General features: G+C 41.9%; 1 protein-coding gene across 1 annotated transcript in view; it reads left to right on the forward strand.

The window, feature by feature from the left end:
* The first annotated feature begins 618 nt into the window (after positions 1-618).
* The window catches only part of LOC122532993 (glutamate receptor ionotropic, kainate 2-like), a 65,497-nt gene continuing 42,617 nt past the window's right edge, over positions 619-23,498 (forward strand). The window contains 2 exon segments of the mRNA XM_043662262.1: positions 619-951; positions 11,957-12,064. Coding sequence (XP_043518197.1) covers positions 11,965-12,064 — 100 coding nt within the window. The 5' untranslated portion in view covers positions 619-951; positions 11,957-11,964.

Consider the following 23,498-nt stretch of genomic DNA (forward strand, 5'->3'; position numbering starts at 1 on the left):
TAAGAGTTGCGTAACATTCTCTTATGCCTCAATGGAATAATTAAAATTCAAAGTTTTATCAATATACAATGCAAATTAATTAAGAAATATATTAAATAGAATACACAAACAATTTGACAGATTTCTTCAAAGAGTTAACAAAACAGTGATTAAACGGACATGAAATACATCGTGTTGCACATCATTGGAAAGGAAATTTCATTGTGTGATCTTCGATGAGCCAAAGGTTATTTAAAAACTCTCGCCTCTACCGCCGAAGTCGTTGGTCCGACGAAAATAAATACAACGGCGGGTCGCAAGACACCCATGAGTGGCGTCCAATTAATACCTCGCTCCTCGGGGAAGGTATCTTGCCCGTATCCGTAGTTCCGCGGAGTAAAGCCCAGCGTTGAATTTATAATTCAATGACTCGGTAATTTTACGTTCTAACATCTAAAAGCACTTGGGCCGCGCGATAGTTTCATAATTGGCGCGCCTCCAGCAAGGGGAATTTTTAATCGAATCTCGCGACTCGCCTCTCTGTAATTTCGTGGCTCGTTAATTCGATAATGGGAGGCGAATATACGAACGCGAACGATAATAGAACGATAATAGCCGCGCGAAAGACAGTCGTACGAACTTTGACGGCGGTGATGATGTGCGCGCGGAGAATCGCGCCGAGCTATCGAGTCAACGGTTGCCCAACGACGTGTATTTAGGCTGGCCCATGCTAAATTTAAATCAGTCCGTGGCGAGGCCGCCGAACGCGATACTCCACGCTCTCTCTCTCTCCCATCGATCTCTCGCGAAGCTCTCCACGGTGTCTCGTTTGTTCGAGAAGTTTCTCGGGACACGCGCGGCGGTGGTGAATATTCGGCAGTGGTTTCGCTCGTGGCTCGAATCGAACGCCGGTTCGCGAATGGCAGGACGATAGGGTACGCGTGTTCCGCGGTGTTCGCTGCAACTAATTAGGTAAGTGTGTGTGTGTGTGTGTGTGTGTCTTGATTTTCGGTTTCGCGTTTAGCAATTCGCTCTCGCTGTATGACGACACACAGCAGCGACACGGTTAAACAAACCGCGAGTCGCGGTTGCGCGATCGCAAATACGCAAACGCGTTTTGTCGTTTTATTATCTCCGTCGAACGTAATGGACGAATCCGTTGGTCCGAGTATACAGTTCCTAGCTTTAAAAAAAGAAAGAAAGAAAGGAACGAAATTCTATTGAACCGCTGGTCTATTGTTCGCGACTTATCATCATCCGACAAATCTGATCCGGATACTGGGCGCAAATTAAAAGGACAGACAGATCGCGCGAAACGATTCCGTTTGATCGTCGATGCGATCGGTGCGAGATTTCAGTTGAAAGGGACAACATTTTTTTTTCTTTTTTTTTTTTTTTTTGTAGAAGAGGTTTTACATCCGTGGTACACCCGGCGTGCATCAACAAAGAATAAAAAATAGAAAAGAAAAAAGGAAATGTTCCCGGCGCATTTATAACGCACGATGTTTAAAGTAATCCTGTCGTTCGTTCTTCTTTTTTTNTTTTTTTTTTTTTTTTTTTTTTCTTTTCTTTTCGCTCTTTCGATAAAATTTCGAATGACGAGCGTTTGAAACTTTCGAGACAAACGAAATAAAAGCGACGTGGAAATAAAAACGATGCCGAAGAAAACAGGAGAAACCGTGAGATTGATGCGAAAGACGCCAGGACGCTAGTCTCTCTGACTCTCTTTCTGTCGATAGCTTGGAATTTTCGCCGGGTCGCGTGATTCGTATCGAAACGAGGCCGTCGCGTCGCCTCGTACCTTTTTAACAACATCGACACTCGACATCTGCCTCTTTAACGATCGTGATCCACGTAATTCCAGAGAAATAACCTAGTCTCGTTCCTCTCCCTCCCCCCGCCCTCCACCGGAGGTACTCGTTTCTGCCGAGCACGGCTTCTCCGACTCCGGCAATTACCGCGGGTTCAGCTGCAATTAAGCTCTAGTTTGGCGCCCGTGAGTGGCGCACCTAGAGCTACTATTATCGATAAATTTATAGCCTATCGATATCTCATAAGGAGCGGGACGCTAGCCGAGGATCGGGTAAATTGTCGACGAAAGGACTCGAGCCTGATGATAATGTATCGATGAGCGCCGATCATAAGAAACGAACGAGAACAAGCCACGGATTCGGGAGAACTTGACGCGAATTTTCTGAGAAATTTATAGTATAATCGTACAACATAACAATATAGTATAATACCAGTATAATATTATATAACATGTTATATATTATTATAGTATAATATTATATAACATGTTATATATTATTATAGTATAATATTATATAACATGTTATATATTATTATAGTATAATATTATATAACATGTTATATATTATTATAGTATAATATTATATAACATGTTATATATTATTATAGTATAATATTATATAACATGTTATATATTATTATAGTATAATATTATATAACATGTATTACAATAATATAATCGTGTAATGTAATAGTATAATAATCTGATTTTTTTCTACAAAAATTGTAATTGTTATAAATATAAGCCTGGTGATACTGTGCCTATCAAGAAATGAATGAGCGGTCCAGTCGATTCGGCAGAACTTGACGCGAATTTATCGAGAAATTTATAGTATAACTGTTAATAATAATATAATATAATATTATAATATTTATACAATATAATAGTATAATATGATATAATATTATAATATTTATACAATATAATAGCATAATATCATAATACTAACTTCGGAGTTATTATTTCTTTATTATAATTATAATTATATATTATTACTATAATTAAAATTATCTCAATTATAGTAATTTAATTTTTATTATTTTAATTATAATAAAAGAAATTTATTATAATTAAAGTTATTTCCCAACAATTAGTCCTCGAGTTTACAGAGGTTGCGACTCACGATCAGCAACAAGCCAAACAGTTCCATCCCCGACGCGAATGAAAAAAGAAAATTGTTCGCGGAACACGCTCGATTCCCGGGAAATTCGTACAAAGCCGGCGAGCTCTCTTATTCCAATTATTTTCCATCCTTGTTAAAGGCTAGTTCCCGACGCGTTGCGCACCGGCTAATTGGAACATTCTAATTTCCCCCCCCCCCCCTTATCCCCCAGCCTGGTTCCGTCGTCTTCGTGCCCGCTGACATCGCTAATTCCAATTTCCAGCGTTGCAACAACTCTCGCGAGAAAACGGCAGCCTCTAGAAATTCTTTGCCCGCCACTTTTCTAATCGGCTCGCCCGTCCGTACGTTCTCGCATCGTACGACCGTTGTTTTTTTTTCCCCCTGATTTCGCGGCCGCGCCGCAAAATCGTTGGTATTCATAATCCAGGAAACGTGGTAGAGCAGGAGGGCGGGGGAAGGACTTGAAATTCCGATGAAGACTGCTCGATGAACCTGCAGCCCGATATTCAATTCAATTTCTGCGAAGTATAGCGACGGCCAGGTGGGTGGAAGGTGGGGGAGAGGGTGGTTGGAATCGAGAGGGGGTTGCTGTGTTGGCCGTTTCCAGCGAACGCTTGCTCGAATCGCGAGCCTCCATCCAATGCCGAGTATCTCACGCTGGGTGAGCTCTCTCTCTCTCTCTCTCTCTCTCTCTCCACCGCGTAAAAAGAAAAGTCGACTTTATGGTCGTATGCGCATCGGCCACCTGTTTTTAACCGGGAGTTCCCATGGCCGGGATATTTCCTCGCTTCGTCCGTTTTCCCACCCGCCCTCTCTTTGCAATCTCCTTCGGAGCTTAATTTTTATAGGTGAAAAGTAAATTAGGCAGTGCATTGCTCGCCGGGGCTGTTGTTATCTCGGTTATTTCTCTTTTATTCCCTTTCGTATCGCCGCGGATACAGCGGATAAATCGAAGGAGGAAGAATTTTCCTACCTCCGCTTCCCCAGAGTCGTGCACGATACAATTGATTTTCGCAAGTATCGCGAATACTTTTGAGAACTTGCGTTTCGTCTGAACCCAATCCTCTGTCACTCGGATTCTGCGAAATTCTTTGTGTCTTCGAGTCACAGTCATTTTCAATCGAACAGTTGTAAAGAATGAAATACAATGCAATTATACAGGGTGTCCATAAAGTCTTTTTACAATTTCAAAAATTTATTACAAAGGCAAATGAAAGGACAGATAAGTGGAAATTATTACAGAATGAGACGTATATATTTTAGTTTTCTCTACCTTATTTAATATATCTTTATATGGGCACCATTATTGCACGAAGCACATCAAGACGGTTCTCGATTTCTTACACGATCGATGTTTTCCTCGGACGTTCTTGGTCGTCCACTCCTCCCTTTATCGAACACTGTCCCTGTCCCCATAAATTTCTTGTGCCATGCACGAATCGATGGACGTGGCGGTGAATCTCTTTCATACTTAGTTCTGAAGTTTTGCTGAGTCTGCAGATCCGATTTGGTTTCAATTAACCATGATACACACTGTGCCTTCTCTTGAGGAGTAGCCATTTTATAAGGAGTCATTTAACAGTATCTTATTCATCAACAGGATATCTGAAATGCAATGTGATAAAAACCTTCATAACTACTGAGTACATGGAACAAATCTAATGAAGATATCTCGTCAAATGCCTTTGTAATAAATTTTTGAAATTGTAAAGAAACTTTATGGACACCCTGTACAATTCGAGGTTTGTGGCTCGTTCGATAGCTCGCATAGAATCCAATTGACCTCCGTCTTTATTTTCGAGTGTCATTTATAGTCTTCAAGCACTCTTATTCTTTCTAGGGATTTCGCAGGTCCCAGAAAGTCTCAGGATCCTTCGTTCGTCTGTTTCATGTGAATTTTATTGTACTGTATTTTTTTCTTTACACGTGAACGCGTAAAAAGTTTCATCCGGAAACTAATAACCCACTTGTATCCCGTGTGTCGACTGCGTAATTAATTCGTCAGTCGCGAGCCGAAGGTGAGCCGGATAAAAAATTTAATTATAGCAATGCAGCCGGACTGAATTGAACGCGAACGTTTCGGAAACGTACGGGGAAACGTTGAAGGGGAACGTTCGTTCCGTATTGTTGTCCCGAGGAATCCTGCAAACAAGATCTCAGCGAAGAAACAGGTGACAAAAGACTCTCACGACGACAGGACGACGCACGGGCTGTTGCGTTATCGTATATAAATTTCGGCTCGCTGAAACGCGGCTGGCAGCTTTTTCCAGCGAGAGAGCAACGCAATGTAAGATTTAATATCGATCGGCACGGAGAAAATGGCTGGAAAATGCGGGCAAACGAGCCGTGTAACATGCTCCTCTGAGTGGCTGCGACTCGCCGAGAGAAAATATTGCGAATACCGTTGTCAAAGGATTGAAAACGGTTGAAATTTCACGACAATTTCAGAGCTTGACTGACGTTTTTAGGAAGTTCCCTGTGAAACAGGCGAAAACCTCACTCCCCCCTTCTGTGTTTGTCGTTGGTGCCTCGTCGACGGCGGAGCAGGCACGCAGTTGGTTCCGGCGATAAAAATATCCATAATATTCGATATCGATCTCTCCACGGACCGTCGCGCCGTTGCGAGAAACGATTCCGATAACAATTTCCACGTTCGACGTTCCGCGATCAGGTCTCGCGCGTAATTGCACGCTGATGTCTCGGGCGGTAAACAATAAAGGGGTGGTTTTCGAATTCCAGTGCATAAACCCGATTCTTCCAGCTTATCTCCGTCACTTTTCGCTCGACTTTTCGCTCGCGTATAAATCGCCGCGCGTCTGTTCGCCGACTCGTCGCTCGTTAATTCCTCTCTTTATCTCTCCGTTATCAGTTTCAATCGGTCACTCGAGTCACATGAACGTGCGGGTTGCAATTTCTTTCTCGGACGAGGCAGCGCGAGAGACAGAGGGCCGGAACGAGAGGCAAAGGAGCAGGTGATAGAAGGGCGGGGGCGTCAATTTTCACAAGTTTCCCGTCATCTGCGCGCCATTTCTCGACTGTCCTTTCGCGACAAAGTACACAGTGCGCGGAACGAGCATGAAAATGGTTCTTTGATGTCAGCCACAGTCACTGGTGACGGCGCAGCGTTCGGAATCGGTGCTTCACGCTCTTAAAAACGAACGGCGCTTGGCTGGGTCTTCGTTCGGGATTTATTTACAATCGAAATTTACCGAACGCTCCTCCCTCATTCTCGTTAAAGTTCGTTTAACAGTAACAGAATCTAGGAATTACCGAACACTTTGAACACTGCGTCTGAAAAACTGGATGGAACATTTCCACCGGGTAATAATACTGCAATTAACTTCTTAATTAACTTCTTCTGTCGTACAAATTGGCAAAGAACGAAGAACAACGTACGTTCGAAACGATCGACTGCCAATTTCGGAAATCGGAGAACAAGGGGACTTTTTTCTCGCGCACAAATGACAGCTACGTTGAAATTCTGAGATTCTAAAGTGAAAGAGAACAAAATTGACGATTTCGAGAGCGATTAAGAGCGAGCGGAATTGTGGAGGGCAACAGAAAAGGGAAGAAAATCAACGCGACTAACTCGAATCTATTTCTTCGATACGATTCGATTCACTTTCATTTCCCAGGTGTAACGTTTTGCCTGCCGACGTCGATTCCAAGTTGCCTTATCGTCGAAACGCATTGCGCACTCTGACTGAAAAAAAAAATATATATATATATATATATGTATGCGAACACTAGCTTATTGAAAATCGCAAGCAGAAATAATAATTATCTGCACGGATTATTATTTCATCATATTATACACACGCGCGTATAAAGGGGATCGAGGAAACTGGAATTTCGACGAGATTTTTTTCTTCGCGTGACGCGTGCAATAATAAATCAAGAGACAGAGAGCATTGAAGAGTTTCGCGAAATTAATCATCGACAACGAACGATGGAATTATCTGCTTCCTCCCATAGATCGTTGGATTCGCACATCGAAACGAATGTCGCTAATTCTTTTTTCCCCCTCCCCCCCACGTTCGAACGAACTTTTTTTATTGTTTCGATAATAGGACGGGATTGCCGAATGGCCCCTTTGGAAATATCACCCGCGAATGTTAAATTAATAAAATTTTAATCTACTGTAATCCTTCAACTTGATATACGCCCGGAGGCGAAAAAAAGAAACGTATGAGATTGCTGCGAATGAAGGTTCCTTTCTTTTTTTTTTTTTTTTTTTTTTTTTGTCGTAATTTAAGAAAATTAATTTAACACAAAGCGCTCTCCTTTTGTAGTACGTGCTATATCACTGGGGAAAAGAAATTTATAAAAACGATACTCAAACGTGGTTTTTCAACAGCTTGGCTAGTAGCAATTATGAATTACGTGAAATGTTGCCGCAATTGCAGCGTCTCTTGCAGCTATTGTCAAAAATTATTATTACTCATCCCCCCCCCCCTTTTTCTCTATCGTCCTACCTTCGAAGAGAAATTACAAATTCTTCACAAAGCAGAAACAAGCAAAGACAGCTTGACTCTCTCAATTTTCTAACTCCATCGCAGAGTCTTCTAAACATTCATTTCAATTCCATAATTCTCGATATCAGCTTTCTGTATCCAATGTATACTCTGATCTACGCCTAAATTTCCTCCAAAATTTCTGATCCAGCCGTCCTCCAAAATTACACGCAAGATCATCGATACTTGTATCGTCTCGTCATCCGCTACGAATACACCATTCAAATTCAGCCATCGTCGACAACAGACGCGAGCGAGAATCTAACCATTCGAGAACAAATAGCCGGTGCCATCGTTGCGATAAGGCGGAGACAGTCAGTCGACGTATTTAACGCGGCCGGAGGGCCGTTGCAACGAGCCAAGAGGAAGCGAGCGACTCGAGAGTGTCAATTGAATGAATTTCACCGGTCCGCGGATCATTACAGATGCCAACCGCTCCCCCTCGACGGAACCGAGGCGACTTTAATGAAGGTTGACACAGATTTTCAACGAGGCAAAAGGGCGGCCAAGGGTGGCGTCTCCGATAAAAATCGCACCCCTGTCGAGCTTTCTTCAGCTTGACCTTCTTTCGCAACGGGCTCAATCAATTCGTCCGTATTTCCCGCCGCCGCGAACGGCCAACTTTTCACCTAAATAAATAGCTCCTTCTGTTCCCGAAAGGGATTCGTTCTGGAAATCTGGGCAGAATAGATCTGGAAACGTGAATGATTGGCGATTACTTTCTGCCACAATCTATTTGTAGTTTATACTCGAAACGTCTGATATTAGTATCAACATGCATATATTTACATTTATAGGTTATGTTTAGCCAATGGCGGATTTCCTTGGATCTATTCTAGGGAGTTTCTTCTGTCCCGCTTCAATCATGCTCGCGCAGCGTTCCTTCCTTTTTCTTCTCTTTCCTTGTACCTTATTTTAATTTTAACTTGTAGTAATAAATGTTTGTCGAATTTTTTTTTTAAATAAATTTAATTTATATGTAATGATATTTAATGAATTTTATTGTATAAAAAATTTGTGGGATAAATTATAAATTTATTTATATAATATTAGAATTTTATTTTAAAATTATGACTTTTAACATTAATTAATAATAGAAAGTAAGTAATAGTAGTAATAAATACGTCAAAACTACGAATTATTATAACAAAGTCACTCTATACTCGTTTTGTATTTTACAAAATTTTACTGGTAAGTGACTAAGTTGGTAATCGCAAATAAATTCGGAAATAAATCGCAATAAATCGAGAAGTCCGGCGCGTTTCAAACTAAAGTGGTTTTTTTTTTTACTAAATGTTCGAGCACATATTGCGTTACAGCTTTCATCGGGACGTAGGAACGCAGGATTTTCCCGAGGAAAATAAAATTTTGACGAAGTTGGTTCATTTAACTTTCGATGAGGGCGTGGAACTTGTTTTCGACTGGCTTTCAATCATCAACAATGGAAACTGTAACGCGTCTCCTGCATGAATACCCTTTTTGCACGCGCGATTGTAACGTTTGAAACTAATTTCCCAACAGACAAATAGATTCAAAAATATTTCGAAATCTCTAAAATTGCAGTCTTTCGAAGAAAGACTTTCCGGTGGAAAGTTTAACATTTGTCACCGCTAATGCTTCTTATTCTCATTGCTTCTTTATTTTCGTACTCATATTTTAGGCCTCTGACGTACAAAACTAAAAAGCAAAGAAAACATAAACGTTATCGCAAATTCACTGAACCCCACCATTATATAGTTTATTGTGACTTGAAAGTGTGATGAAAATAGTAACAAAATGATGGTTGAAATGCAAACAAATAAGATATTATTGATGTACAAAGCAAGAGTAAAGCTATTAAGTACGCTTTTTTTGGTTTAACAAACATTCATAGAAGAAGAAAATAATGACAATTGCACAAGATGGTTCCTTTAGCTTCTGAAGACAACTGGCAAAATCATTTATCTTGATGTATACACCATCTCGTGGCTAAAGAATTAAATTATTTAATATTAAATTAAATTAAAAAGTTAAAAATTAAGAAAATTAAAATAAATTAAAGGTTAAAAAATTAAATTAAATTTTAAAATTTACAATTAAATTATTTGAATATCGCTATGTTAATACACGTGACTTGAAAGTTACACGTTTCTTTAACCCTTTCCGTAAAGGGTTGAAGAAACACGAGTTACTAACGCAAGTGGAAACAACGCAAACATAATCTAAGTATATACGAATATAATAATACGGAGAATAATAGGTCGGAAAATATTGAAAGAGCGTGGGCAGTTTCGTATTCAACCGTTCCCGGTCCTGATAAATTTTTAATCGATCGAAAGACCTTCCATACGCCGCATGATCGCGGCCTATTTCTACAATTGCGTTCGTTCAATACGCGCGACTTACTTGCAAGTATACTCCGAGCCTCGATCTCCACTTCCGCCAAGCTTTTCAATCGTGAATTTCATTGCTTAATTAAAAGTCGCGTGAAACGCTGTCGGATCTATCCGGTTGGCGCGCATTACGAATATGAATTGCCTCCGTTTCCATTCAGACTCGTCGGACGGAACGCGTTTCCGTGCTACGTCCGTGAACACGTTATGTGAACGCGAGCGAGCAGATTCCACCCACGAGTACATCGCCGCGATGCGATTTGTTATTTTTAGAGGTTAACGTCGCAACCGTTAAACCATTGGCCAGTCCTCCGCTCTTCCGTGGAATTTTCGCTCAATTAATATTCAAATTTACACCGTGCCGTAATTCTAGCCACTTCCGTTTGCGATCTCTCGGACCTCAAATCCTCAAAACCTTCAACCCGTTCGTCTTAGAGTTTGTATTCGATCGCGAGATATGAATATTCGATCGCAGAAATGATTCGAATATTCAAATTAACTTTGTCTGCGAGGAACGGTTGATGTTCGGAGACGAACGAAGATAATTCTCAAGAACGATCAAGACACGATTTTTAGATCTTCTGGACCTCATTGGCCAACAAAAATTTGATCGAAGGCCGTGATTTATACATTTTCTTATCAGTGACCTATATTATTTACGAGGATATTTAAACAATTTTTATAGCAAAATGATACATTAATTGATTTAGAGAAATATATTTATATCAATTGAAAATGATATGGAAATTTTTAACGAGAACACTGAGCTTGTTATCTAGATACCAGTTCATTAATATCTACGTGTAGTTTTAGTACGAAGAATATTTTTCAGAATATTTTTCTTCATATTTTATTTTTCGTATGCTTCATATGGGAAAAACGATCTGTTTTTTGCAAATACAAATATTTCCCAAAAGGGACATTATGAACAGCACACGAACATGTTTGCGAAATGTTGAATATTTTTCTTTAGGCGGACATAGTTTATTAAAGTCTAATAAAGACAGTTGGATAAATTTCTCTTCGAGCTGTATGTCTGATCGCAACTCAATTCCAGCGCATGTGTTCGCGTGCAATATATTGATGGTATCAACTGAGAATGAAATAGCAACTATGCCAACCGTCTAAAATAAAAGATATTTCGTTGAATCTTGGAAATTATTCGTAACACTAGATTTAAAGAAAGATACGATTATTCGTGATTAAAATTAATTCAACTAACAAAATTCTTATTCAATGATTCTAATTTTGGTTGTGCAATACGAGTCGTGGGTCGAACATGCCTGGATTAAGAGATTTCGCGATGAAATTAGTGGTGTGCCTGACGGAAAGCGATCGGCAAAGAGTTAGCGGAAACGTGTCGAGCGATGTCAAAGCTGCGCGTTAAATCCTGGGAGGAAGGAAGTGAATCACGAGGTAAAAAGCGAGGCGAACGAGGGCAGCCGTGTGGTCACGTATTTGCCCGAAATACTTGGCAATCATTCCGGGCGATCAAAGGCGTTTTTTATACGGGGCGATTGATGCCAGATAAATCGCGCGGGAGTGCGCGCCGATCTCACTCGAGGTCGAGCGCAAAGCGTACGTGACAAGTGCTCGATGCCTCTTAAATTCGGGAAATCAGAAAAATCCTCGAAATCGTGAAATGTCGCGCTCGTGTCGTCCAACGAGTCCATCTCCTCGCCTCTGTGCTCGTCTGTGAAATTGCCGATTTTATGGATCGACTCGGAAACGACGAGGGGAAACTGAGATTTAAACTTCTTCGCCGAGCCGAGTCTCTTAAAATCAGGGGAAAACAATTTTATTTTTAATGTAGATGAGAATCTTAAATTTGTGCAACATGTTGCTTTTATGCTTGTGTTTGGCACGTGGTTTATTTTGAAAAAATTAATCAAAAAGCGCTGGATGGAAAATGGATATATTGGTCTGAGATACGAAGGGTTATACTACTTAATGTGCCGAAGACGGCCATCAACTTCTGAAACCTCAATTGTTTCGTAGATCATTCCTTGCTTGATATTCTTGTATTTTTCGTTGAATCAGACGAACCTGACCTGTCAACTGACGGAATGTTTCTGCAAAATGTCAGATTACTGGGAGAAAAATGGTGCTACGTCTAATTAATTTACTAGTTAATCACTCGTCATGTTTTTTCTAGATCGCGCAATGGCTCTCAACGTGGACTCAAGATGTGCTGCCGTCATCGTCGTCGGTTTGTTGATAGCAGCTCCAGGGATCCATGGCATCTCACGTCCAATTAAAGTCGGTAAGCGACAAACTTCAAAATTACACTGTATTTCCTTTACTCTTATCGAATTCGGCCAGCTGCAGGAAAATTTTCGCCACAGCTGTAATTTCCGAAACGAAACAAAAAGAAAAAAAGAAAAAAAGAACAGAGAGGAAGAAAGAAAAACCGAGTACGCGAAAGACATCTACAACAAAATTTCGCTTTCGACAAAAAACACAGAATGCCATGAATTTCGCGAGAAGCAAAAAGTAAACGAAGAGGGGGGAAAAAATGGGACGCACGCACGCGTGCAAATTAAATTTCTACCAGCGTCGAGACAAAGCTTCCCCGTGCGCTCTGCACACTCCTGAAAAAGATGGACGAACTGCACTGAGGGTGAGAATAGGGGAGGAGAGAGAGAGAGGGGATGGGAGAGAGGAGAAAAAACTCTCTTTTTCCGAAAGTACGAACTGGCGCGAAAACATTTCTGCAATAACACGGAAAACACGACACCCATCGATTCTGATGTAGGAGGGCTAAACAACGAGAGAGAGAGAGAGAGAGAAAAAGAGAAATAGAGAAAGAGAGAGAGAGAGAGTGGCAATTGTTTTTTGTTTCGAGGGATCGGTTCATTTCCATTTAATTCGTATAATTCGCCGCGACGAAATGGCACGGAGCCGATAGGGAGAGAGAGGCCAGCGTAAATTGCACGTGTCCCAACTCGTGACCGCACACTCGAACCGGAAGCGCACACCGACGGTGTTTGCGCTTTATAGGCGTGTTACACGACCGCTCTCGCGGAAGTCACGTACGTAGCCGCGGGTTAACCGAAGAAGCACGCGTTTGTCATGGCGCGCCGGCTTAGTAGAAACTCCCCTTATGAAAATGCCCAAATATTTAGAGAAGAACGGATGGGTTTCATAAGAGGTCTGTGTTCTCCGGCGTATGCAGTAGCTGCATTTACCATGATATGTACACACATACATAGCCAGTGCCGCGCGCGCGTACACGTATTCGTATATAACCACCGCGTGGTGAATGCCACGCCGACTGGATATTTCGTTGAGTAGCCGTGCTGAAAATCCCCTCGAAATACCTGTACACGCTGTACGTGTACCAGCTGATTCATTCGGCGATCGTAACCGAAAGAATTCCCTTCCGGCGACCAAATAATTCAAAGTCTCTGGCCAGACGACCCGCGCAGAATTTTTCTTGCTCCGTGTGTTCGCCTTGTAGAAAAACTGCGAGTACACGCGAGCTCGTGCTACGTACGTTTGGATTAAAATTTCATCGAAACGTACGCCGCTCGACGAGGCTGCGTTCCAATTAATTTGTAATTAGAACGCGTAGAATTTTGGACGAGGCTGCGGAAAGTTTCACGATACTGACGGGAGAATACTAATGATTGGCGCTAACGACGCGATACGGAAACCATAGTACGGAGCGTAGGGAAACGTAGGATTGAATAGATCCAGCGAACGTTGGATGGACTCTTTTTTCTTTCTCTTTTCTTTTTTTNTTTTTTTCTTTGCCACGTCGACGAAACGTGTCGCCACGATCAGACACGAATTTCCAATATTTGATATACTTCCCTCTCGCGCTAGCATAAAAACACGCCTCTAAGGAAATCAATCTCGAATTGCCAATTCCTACTTTTGTACTTGCCCGATTAAACGAGAAATACTTTCGGACTCGCAGTCGGAATGAATTTTTGCGATGCCCGTTAGAGAGAGCGTCGGTGACGCTTCGAGATACATTCTGTCGTCGTTCATCATTGTCTTCCAGCCAGCGTGACTCGACCATCTTCCCTTTCCCACCCTCTGGAATTGCTCTTTGTACCATGAGCTCGTCGAATAATTAATTTCCACATTTTTGAGATATTTTGACCGTAATTCGTGGCCAAGATAAATAGACGGCAGCCACGGACCGCAAATTCGAACGAGCATTTCCGGCTCCTTCCGCTCAGCGAGGCTGCATTCCGTATGGCTGACTATGAATGGGCCATTCCACTGCCTCAAGTCGAATCCCCCATTCATCAGTACAGGCGTTATCGAACGACTCGAGTACGAATAATGAAATATCCCTCGATGATGCACAACCGGCCGAAATTCGCAGCAATAACAATTTATATTACAACCCCTCATAAGCGTTGCATTGCTCGAATTTACGAGGCCTGCGAGATCCTGGGCGGGCCAAGGCAGTAATCACTTTTATTATTAATTATCGTGGCACTGAATTACACAATCTCTCGTCTTCGATCGTACAATTCAATATCCGAGAAATGGCTGACACGTATATAATATCGTTGCACCATTTTGTTAATACCGGTGATTATAACGTGTAACTGATGAGATTCTTGACATTCTGTTACTTTCTCCTAAAGCAGTGACGGCGAACCTTTTTGAGAGAAGTAGGTCAAATTTTGTTCATTATTTTTTCTTTAGTACTAGCTCGTGGGTTACTAAGTCAGTGGCGTCTCTTGAAAAGGGAGAGGGGAGGATGGTTAAAAACTACTCTTTTTTTTTTGGCTCTCTTTTATAATCCTCCAAAAAGTTTACGTTTCCTTTTTGTTTTACAACTTTTACTTTTGCAAGTGAAGAGCAAAAAATAAATGTCGACGTGAAAAAATTCATATAAAAGGAGTGACATCATGCCCAGTCACCCCTGCACTATACATTAGATATATATATATACTATACTATTTCTTAATATTTTTTATTGTCTGTTCTCTCTTTTATTATATAAAAAACTAGCAAAGCTACCCATTCTGAGAATGGGATCTAGTGTGTTTTTTAGTGTTTATTACATCTCTTTAATCGTAAGCGCTATATAAAATTTTTTAGACACAACTAACTCATACAACATTTAAGACTTAAAATACCTATATGTATACATAACCAAATCGTAAATTCTCCATAAAACATAATTATGCATTTATTTCTCACGTTTAAGTTCTAACCGAACACTTGTAATTTTCTTAACATTTTTGGAAAAGAGAGGTGCGAAAAATAATTAAAATTCTTTTATATATACGATGATAAGTTTATAAAAATCAACGCGTGAGTCATTGTCAAAAGCTTGCGTGGGTCAGTGTCTGACCCGCGGGTCATAGGTTCGCCATCATTGTCCTAGAGCATGATTTTCAATATTTTCAATTTTCTGGGCCAACAAAAATTTTTTGAGAGCCGCGCGTATTTTTTTATCAATGCAACTGTATTTTTCAGTTCAATGCAACCTGTATTATTTACCAGGATGTTAAAACAACTTTCATAGCGAAACGATACATTGGTTAGAAAAATATATTTCTATTAATCGAAAAAATATGAAAATTTTTAATGAGAAAATTCCTTAATGAGTCTAAAATTTTTCTTCTCATTTTATTTTTCGCGTGCATCATATCGAGAAAAAAATCTATTCGCAATTATAAAATAGTCATAAGATCACTATTCGTTAATTAAAATTATCCAATCAATCAAAATTTGGTCCAAGGTCCGCCTGCCCGTAAAGTAACTGATATTACTATTAACATCAACTAACAAACTTAATAAAAGAAACTAAATAAAGTATCGTCAGGGGGAGGTTGAGGCGACACCGTGTCAAAATGGCGGGGGGGGGGGGGGGGGGGGGGGAGAGGAAATGACCAACTAATCCGTTAGAATGAATATCCGTCGGACGATAAATAATTCATGATCGGAATGAACGTGACTGAAAACGTGCGCAGGGTGTTTATCAATATTTCTTCGCCACTTTCGTCCTGCCAGTGAAATAATCCACAAACTCGAGCGACACGGAGCTAGATTGAATTAGATTGAATTATTAGCCAACAAGGCACGTAAGCGCGTGCATGAGAGGCTAGTTTTCATTGGTTGTCGCCTTTTCTGTCAGAACTGGCTTGCGAGAATCAGCAGAATCATCGGGATACAGTGTAAGGAACTCTCGTGAGCGAACGAGCGAGCGGTGAAAATCTCCAGCGTGTATGCCAGAGAGCGGCGACGTGACTATAAATAAGGATTATATTCGCGAGCGACGCGTCGCGCGTATAAAATTATACGCTCTACCCGGAGTTTCGAACGGACAGCTTTACAGCCTGGCCCGTAATTCCGATCGAACGTAACAAACAAGCACGAGGCCATCCGCGCGCACACCGTGCCAGAAAGCTTAATCAGACCTTTCTCGCACGATTTCACGATTTCTTCGTCACGGGCGTGGATAGCGTTAGTTCGAGCACGGTATCAAGCTTGGCTCGCTCGAATAATTTCATTTAGACGACGCGAAACAGCAAAATACGATAAATATTCACGGCCGGGGTAGAAAAATTTTTTACAAGCGGCGGATTACAAGCGTTTCGAGCTCCACGATTTGATCGCGATGAATTTTTTTCACGAGTCGCGGCAACAGTTCGAATTTCATTTCGCATGCACACAAGGAAATACCATGGAAACATACTGAATGAAGTTTTCTTCAGTCTGTACGAATGTAAATTAAATGCTCGAAGCGGAAATGTACCAAATATAGCTGATCATTCGTAGCGCTCGGTTCGCCGGCGAAACTTAAACATTTCGACCAGCTCGTTGATCCAGTTATTGTTTCACGATGTTGTCCCGTCCATTTCGTTCGAAAATTCAGATCGTCGTGTACTTTATCGTTCGTGTATATATTTTACGTTTCAACGAAGTAAATCTTTTAATCGGCGAGAAATTCGATTGAATATTACTTCATAAATTCCCACGATTACATTATTGCTTCACTTGTTATTTCACAATATTATTGCGCGATATTTCCACGATGTAGTAAAATCAGATCAATTAAAGATCATTTTAAATCCCGTAAATGCACAGAGTACATTTATAAATCTCTGCGAAGTTTGCGCAAACGTCCTCAACGTCCTGGCGGGAGTCATCGGCTTGCACAAAAATACACGTTCGCGACGGAAGGATAGAATTTTCCCTCGCGTATCATACAACTTCATACAACTTCCCCCGCCGATACCCTATAGAAAGGCAACCTTGCAGCGTAAGTAGTCAAAGTGTACGTTGGGAACGTCATTCGGCTCGTTCATCCTATCGACTCGTCTGATGTTTATTGATATCGGGCATAAAGCGGGCGGAGGAGGCCTCGAAGAAAGCGGGAAGAAAGCAGGAAGGGATGGGAATCGAGTGAAAAGGGTGATTTTTCACGGGTGGGACGATTGAAGGACCGCGTGCTGCCAGCCAGTCAGCATGGTATCGCAAAGATCGTCGATTTCCTGTGCCTCGTTCGTTCGTTCGTTCGTTCGTTCGTTCGAGGCTGTGGCTTCGGGGCTCGCAGCATCCGGAAGAGAAGAGCATCGAGCCAGGTAGCGACTTCCTTTGCCTTCCCACCGTGTGTATGGCAGACCACTCTTTTCAAGCGCATGCCGTGCCGCTCCCTACCACCCACTCACCCCCTCCCTTTCCCCTCTTCTCCCTCCGATAAGTGATTACTTCCCTTTCAAACGTGTAACCGGATCGACTATGCGTGCGCCAACTATTCAATGGAGACCGGAGAGACGCCTTTTCATTGGCGTTTCCTCCTCTAGAAAACTGCCCCCTCTCCCCTGCTCTCTCTCTCTCTCTCTCTCTCTTTGCCTCGTTCCCTCCTCGGTCCTAACCGTGAACTTTCGATAACGTTATTAGAAGTTGTTCGATGCCGATCGAGCGACGATCCCTGAGCCTTGGCGCCTCACTTGGAGGGAATAAAGTTATTCGCCAACGGGGGCGACAGATGAAAAGGGGAGGGGAGGGAAGAGAGGAAGAAACAGCGAGGCCACAGAGGCACCGACGATGGACTTGATCGATATTCAACAGGGTAGATAAAGGTGTGACGTATCGTCGCGGTGAACGTAGGGACGTAGGAACGACCCGAGTGCCGCTGACGGCATCGGTGACGGATGTCGCTGTTGTTGGAAATGATCTGTGGGTCGAGCCAAGGATATATATTACATGCATAGCGAGGAGATCGAAGTAAATACGGTTAATCGGCCAAGTCGATTCTATCGACCTTTCACTTTCTCTCGCATATTTTTTTTTTTTTTTTTGGTTCTTTTTTGGTTCTTTGCAACGTATTTACGAGCGGAGAACAATTCTGGTACACACCCTGCTTTGCACGATTCTCCAAGGAGAAAGGCTTAAAAATAATCAATTCCAATCAAAAAGTTTATTAATCTTTTACTTGGAGAAATTTATAAAAATATAGGTTTTTTTACAACACGTTGTTTCAACAAATGGTTTTCTTCACATTTAATGGTGACACACATAAAATTAAAATACACTAGTTTTATCAATTTACACAAAAATGGTATCTTCGATCATTTCCAAAATTGAGATATTTGACGCACCCCTGACTCTGAGGGTTATCTTTCACCCTCTCAACACAATTAAACTACGTTTCCCTGTTAGAGAGGTGGACGATGTCAAAGCAGAGCGTTGGAAGATTCGAGCAACTGAATCTGAGACTTCGAATTCAATATGAAATTTCAGATCTCGCGTTTAAAAAAATTTCTTATCGACACTTCGTATCAAAATTTTCAGCGTTCCTGAAAAAGTTGCGAGCTCAACGAGAGTCGCTTTCGCGTTGATTATGCGGACTCGCGTTCGGGAACTACGGTTCGTAGCTCAAAGTTCAAACTTTTGCAACGTGTGGAAGTTTCTCGAGGTTTTCGTTGCAGGCGAAAGGAGAGAGAGAGAGAGAGAGAGAGAGAGAGAGATAGAGAGGGAATACAATCGTTTGAGAACGATGTAACGTTCCTCGGGGCTGCGTGGGAAGTATCGAATTCGCGGGGCGGCTGACTAACCTTCGGAGACCCAACGTTCCTAATAACAGTTTGATTCACGCTCATCCTCCTTGGGAATTGTAATTGCTCCGCGGAATAATTCACAGCCGTTGCAGATGTCCCGGGGACAAGAGTTGATCATGGCACGCCTAATGAAGGATAATGATTAGTCCAATCACTGACTATTCATACCGGCCCTCGTTACAAAGCCCCTCGTGTGTACCCAGCTCGGCGTGTGAACCCAGCCATAACTCGCTCCAGCCTATCACAGCGCCATATCACCGGGATAGTTCAACGAGAAAAGTTCCCTACAATTTCGAGATCGCCGAAAACCGCGTCTGTATTTGCTTTTTTTTTTTTATTTTCGCCTGCCTCTTTACGGGGAATTTTGCCAGAATCGGCAAGAAAGAGGCTGGGAGTAATTTATTTTTATAACCAGCTTGTTACGGCTACGCAAATGTTGAACTATGCAGCGCTACTCGCCGGTAACCACGAGAGATCTCGTTAAACGCGTTCTGGAAATTTTAATAACGCCCGGCAGACGTTTCATTGTGTTTCTTCCTCCTCGTCTTTCCCTTCTGCTTGTTTGCCTTCTTCCTATCTTTCTCTCCTCTCCTCGCGATTTAAACGTGACATTTTTCGTCGATCTGCGTGTGGCAAGAATACGGCGTGACGCGCGCCGGGGAAAATAATATCGCCGCCCGGCGATTTCATCCTTTTTGTTCATTATAATTCTTTCGCCGATATTATCGTCGGAAGGAGAAGCACCGCCGTTTCGTCTTATATCCCTTGACGCTCTCCGCTCCGCTTCGCTCGCGTCACTCTATTGCGGGCCCCCGATAATAGCACGGGCTAAGCTCGACTTTGCGGATAATAGTTATAAGTTTAATTAAACCAGTTCTTCGCAGCGCAAGAACGCTCCTCCATTCTTCCTCAGGGGATATCATGCCGCGCGAAGCGCGGATGATTCCTGTATCAAAGAAGAAAAATTGCAGGACGCTGGGCTGCCTTCTCCTCCTCCTCCTCCTCCTCCTCCTCCTCCTCCTCCTCCATTCCTCTCATCGCCCAGTCCCTTTTCCGAGCGTTTCCCTTTGAAAATCCGCGCGGCGAACCTGCAAGGCGAACCCGCAACGAAATTTTAATCGCTGAGAAACAGAGAGAAGCAAAGACACGCCCTTGGCGCTGAATGAACCTCGGTAATTTACACAGACGCATTTTGTATAAAGAAAGAAGAAGAAAAAAAAAAAGAAATTCGTATGCAAGAGTACAACGGAGCGATACGCTGCGTTTCAATCCTTCGGGATCTTTTCCAGTTGTAAATGTTTCGAATTGCAATCTCGGGGAAGGCGACTGGACGTGAAAATCACAGAGTTTGTTATTTGTTAAAATAGTTCGCGCTATAAAAAAAGAAATACGTCTGCAACGTGATACACGTTTACGCGTTCACTCCATCTCAGTCTTCTTTTCAGGATCGTTCTTTTCAGTTGCAAATGTTTGACAATAAATTGTAACCTCGAGATTAGGCTGTCGCTCGTGACGTTTCCAGGCGCGAAAATCACAGAGAAAGAGAGAGAGAGAGAGAGAGAGAGGGGAGGGGGGACAGGCGCACGCCAATATAAAATAGTTTACGCTTCAGAACGTACGGTTAACGTATGGTTAACCACTTGCTCTGCCAACTGATTGCGGACCATAACGAGTGACCAAATTGTACACACAACAATTAGTCGATTAACTTTCTTTTTCAATTGAGAAATTATTGAGAAGTAATAAATTTCTTATTTGTTTTGCCTAGATATACTTATTTTTTATACTTGATATATTATTAACTGTACTATAATATTATTATATTATAATACCACTATACTAATTATTTAATATTTAATAATTTAACCATGTTTTTATATTATAATATTATTTATTATGCTTATTTATAAGATTATAATATAAATATTTATACTATATTATAAATATTACTTATTATACTTAAATATACCTAAAACTGAGAATAATATTGCAATTTTGAGACAAAATATTCTCGACGTGCGTGGCACGTCAAGTGGTTAACCTTTTGCGCTGGCAACTGATTGCGGACCATAACGAGTGACCAAAAACGTACACAATAATTCGTTCCTTTCTTTCTTTTTTTTGAACTCGTCGGTAAGATATCACTGGATAGAAATTATTGAGAATTAATAAATTTATCATTTGTTTTGCCTATTTTGTTTTACTTAAATATATACTTAAAACTGAGAAAATGTTACAATTTTGAAACAAAAAATTCTCGACGTGCGTGGTACGTCGTTTAAGCGCAAGAGGTTAAACTCCTCTCTCACGTCTCGCGAGACTGTTCTGGCAAATCCATTCCCCCCGGGTTGATCCGATAGCAAAATATCGAAAGCCTAATGTACCGAGCGGGGCTCGGTACAATCGGTTCTAAAAGCGACCGTGAAACACCGCAACTTTCCATCGGCGACGTTCCCAGCGGCGACCGGCGTTCCACGGTCAAATCGTGCTCGGCGCGGCATACGGCGAAATTTCACCGTCGAAAGGAGGGAAATATCGCGCTTGGCTGACGCTCGTTACATATTCATGGGAGTCGGAGTGCGACTCGCGCTTTTTGCTCGTGGCGTCGTGCACGTAAGTCGGCCGAGAGAGAACCTCTGCGTCTGCGGTCCGTGAATCGAGAAATGTAGGGGTGCAGGGGGCAAAGAAACAGATGGAAGAGTGGCGAGAAAATAATTCCGTGAGAAAACATTAACGAGAGCTCGAGAATTCGCGGATCGCGAGGACGAATTGAATCATCGGTCCGAGTCTCCGACGGTTCGGCGCTGCAAGTTTCCAACGAAATAGCCGCTGAAAAGAAAATATTTTCCCCCGAACCGCGTCAAAGGAGTCTCCGTCAAGGAAGCAACGAATGAAATTGAACGAGCCCGAGAAAGAAGAAAGGACCCAGTTTTAAAAAACGGTAATATTCACCGTGGCTGTTTCGCGACGGAAATATCAAGCCGGAGTGGCTCCAGCGACCAGTGGATCCTTTCTCACGGACGTTGAAAACGTCGCCACGGACAGCCTGAAAGACAACCCTTCCGGTCGTCAATTCAACTTCCCTATTTACAGTTTAACATCACGCAAAATTTCGCAAGCGTTCGTTTCGATTAATTTTGTAAAACGGGCTACGAAAACATCGCTTGGATCGCTCTGATCGAATAACTGGGAAAGCTTTGCAATCGTACGACGTTAGACGCGTCATTAACAGAATGATCTGGTTCCTTTCGTTGAACGAATCAATTTCACGTTTTGTTCCTCGCGCAAAGTCGATCGTCGAAGACGAGTCTTCGACGACTGCTCGTTTCGTTAGCTTTGTTTCTCAGTCCGCTCCCCTTTGAATCCGCGATGGATTCGATGCCGGATAAATCGGCGAGAATAATTCGCCTCTTTAAATCCGAACCGCTTTGCCGGACGTACAATATCACCGGGCGAAAAGAGACCCTGGCTGGCATCGGGTAACAGACACGTTCGTTGAAAACGTTGATAGGCGAGCAATAAAAATTCGAGGTACAAAAGCTGTCGAAGTTTCACTGCGGGTATTTAATTGCCGGAGGTAAAACAAAGCTGACTTTTCTTTTTCGTTTTTTCTCTCTTCTTTTTTCTTTCTTTCTTTCTTTCTTTTTTTTTTTTTTTGGCTCGGTGATTCTTTCTTTTGTGCGTGCGATTCTTTCATTCATCGGTTGAACGTTTTAAGCGCGAAGCGAATCGATGAATGGAACCGAGGGAAGGAAGAAAACGGTCCGTCATGAGATAATGAGGATGCTCTCTCCCTCCCTCCATTTATTCCAAGACTCCGAGGCAGCTTTATATTTTACTGTTTTTTTCCTCTCTCTCTCTCTCTCTCTCTCTTCCCTCGACTCGATGCTTTTTTGGCTTTCGGTACAGAGAGAAATCTCGTCCAAAGCCCCTGCTTAATCCTCGTTGCTACGGTTCTCCAAAAAAAAACAAAAAAAAAAAAAAAAGAGAAAATGGGTAAATAAGTTTGAAGTTTTTAGCAATTAAAAGCTTCCTGCTTAACATTTCCACGCGAGGAGGGTATTTAAAAATTCTCGGGTCTCGATGGTTAGTCGGGAGTTGCGTTTAACGCGGTAAGGAGAGAAACGCAGAAGAGGATAAGGAAAGATAAAAAAAAAAATATATAATACAATACAAACGATGTATATAACAATACAAACGATACCGTCGAAGATAAAACGATTTGAAAATCTCTCGGCCAAACGGTTGAACATTTTCCTTTTTTTTTTTTTTTTTTTCGTAAAAGTTTCTCGCCTCCCGGTGAAGATTCTTTTCCAATAACCAGCGGTCTTTGAATCACGGTCAACGTCGTTTCGTTCGATCGTTCGCGAGGAAGTCGAAAGATTCTGCCGAAGATTATTTCAACAACGCAGTGATAATCGAGATTACGACCACTTTAAAAGTTTACGTTTAGTGCTTAGCCAGTGCCGCGATGTTCGCGACTTTAATGCCACCCTGTTCGCAACGTTCCGCTAATGAGACAGCCACTGTTACGGGATTACGGGATTATATTAATTTTTCTTCATTTTGGAAAGCAAAGTATTTAAACACTCTCCGCCAGAGAACAGTGATATTAGGGATATCCATAAATATTCAATTTGTTTTTGCATTTGTTGGAGT

The sequence above is a fragment of the Frieseomelitta varia genome, unplaced genomic scaffold (genome assembly GCF_011392965.1).
Source record: "Frieseomelitta varia isolate USP_RPSP 00005682 unplaced genomic scaffold, Fvar_1.2 scaffold_487, whole genome shotgun sequence".
In the NCBI taxonomy this organism is placed as follows: Eukaryota; Metazoa; Arthropoda; class Insecta; order Hymenoptera; family Apidae; genus Frieseomelitta; species Frieseomelitta varia.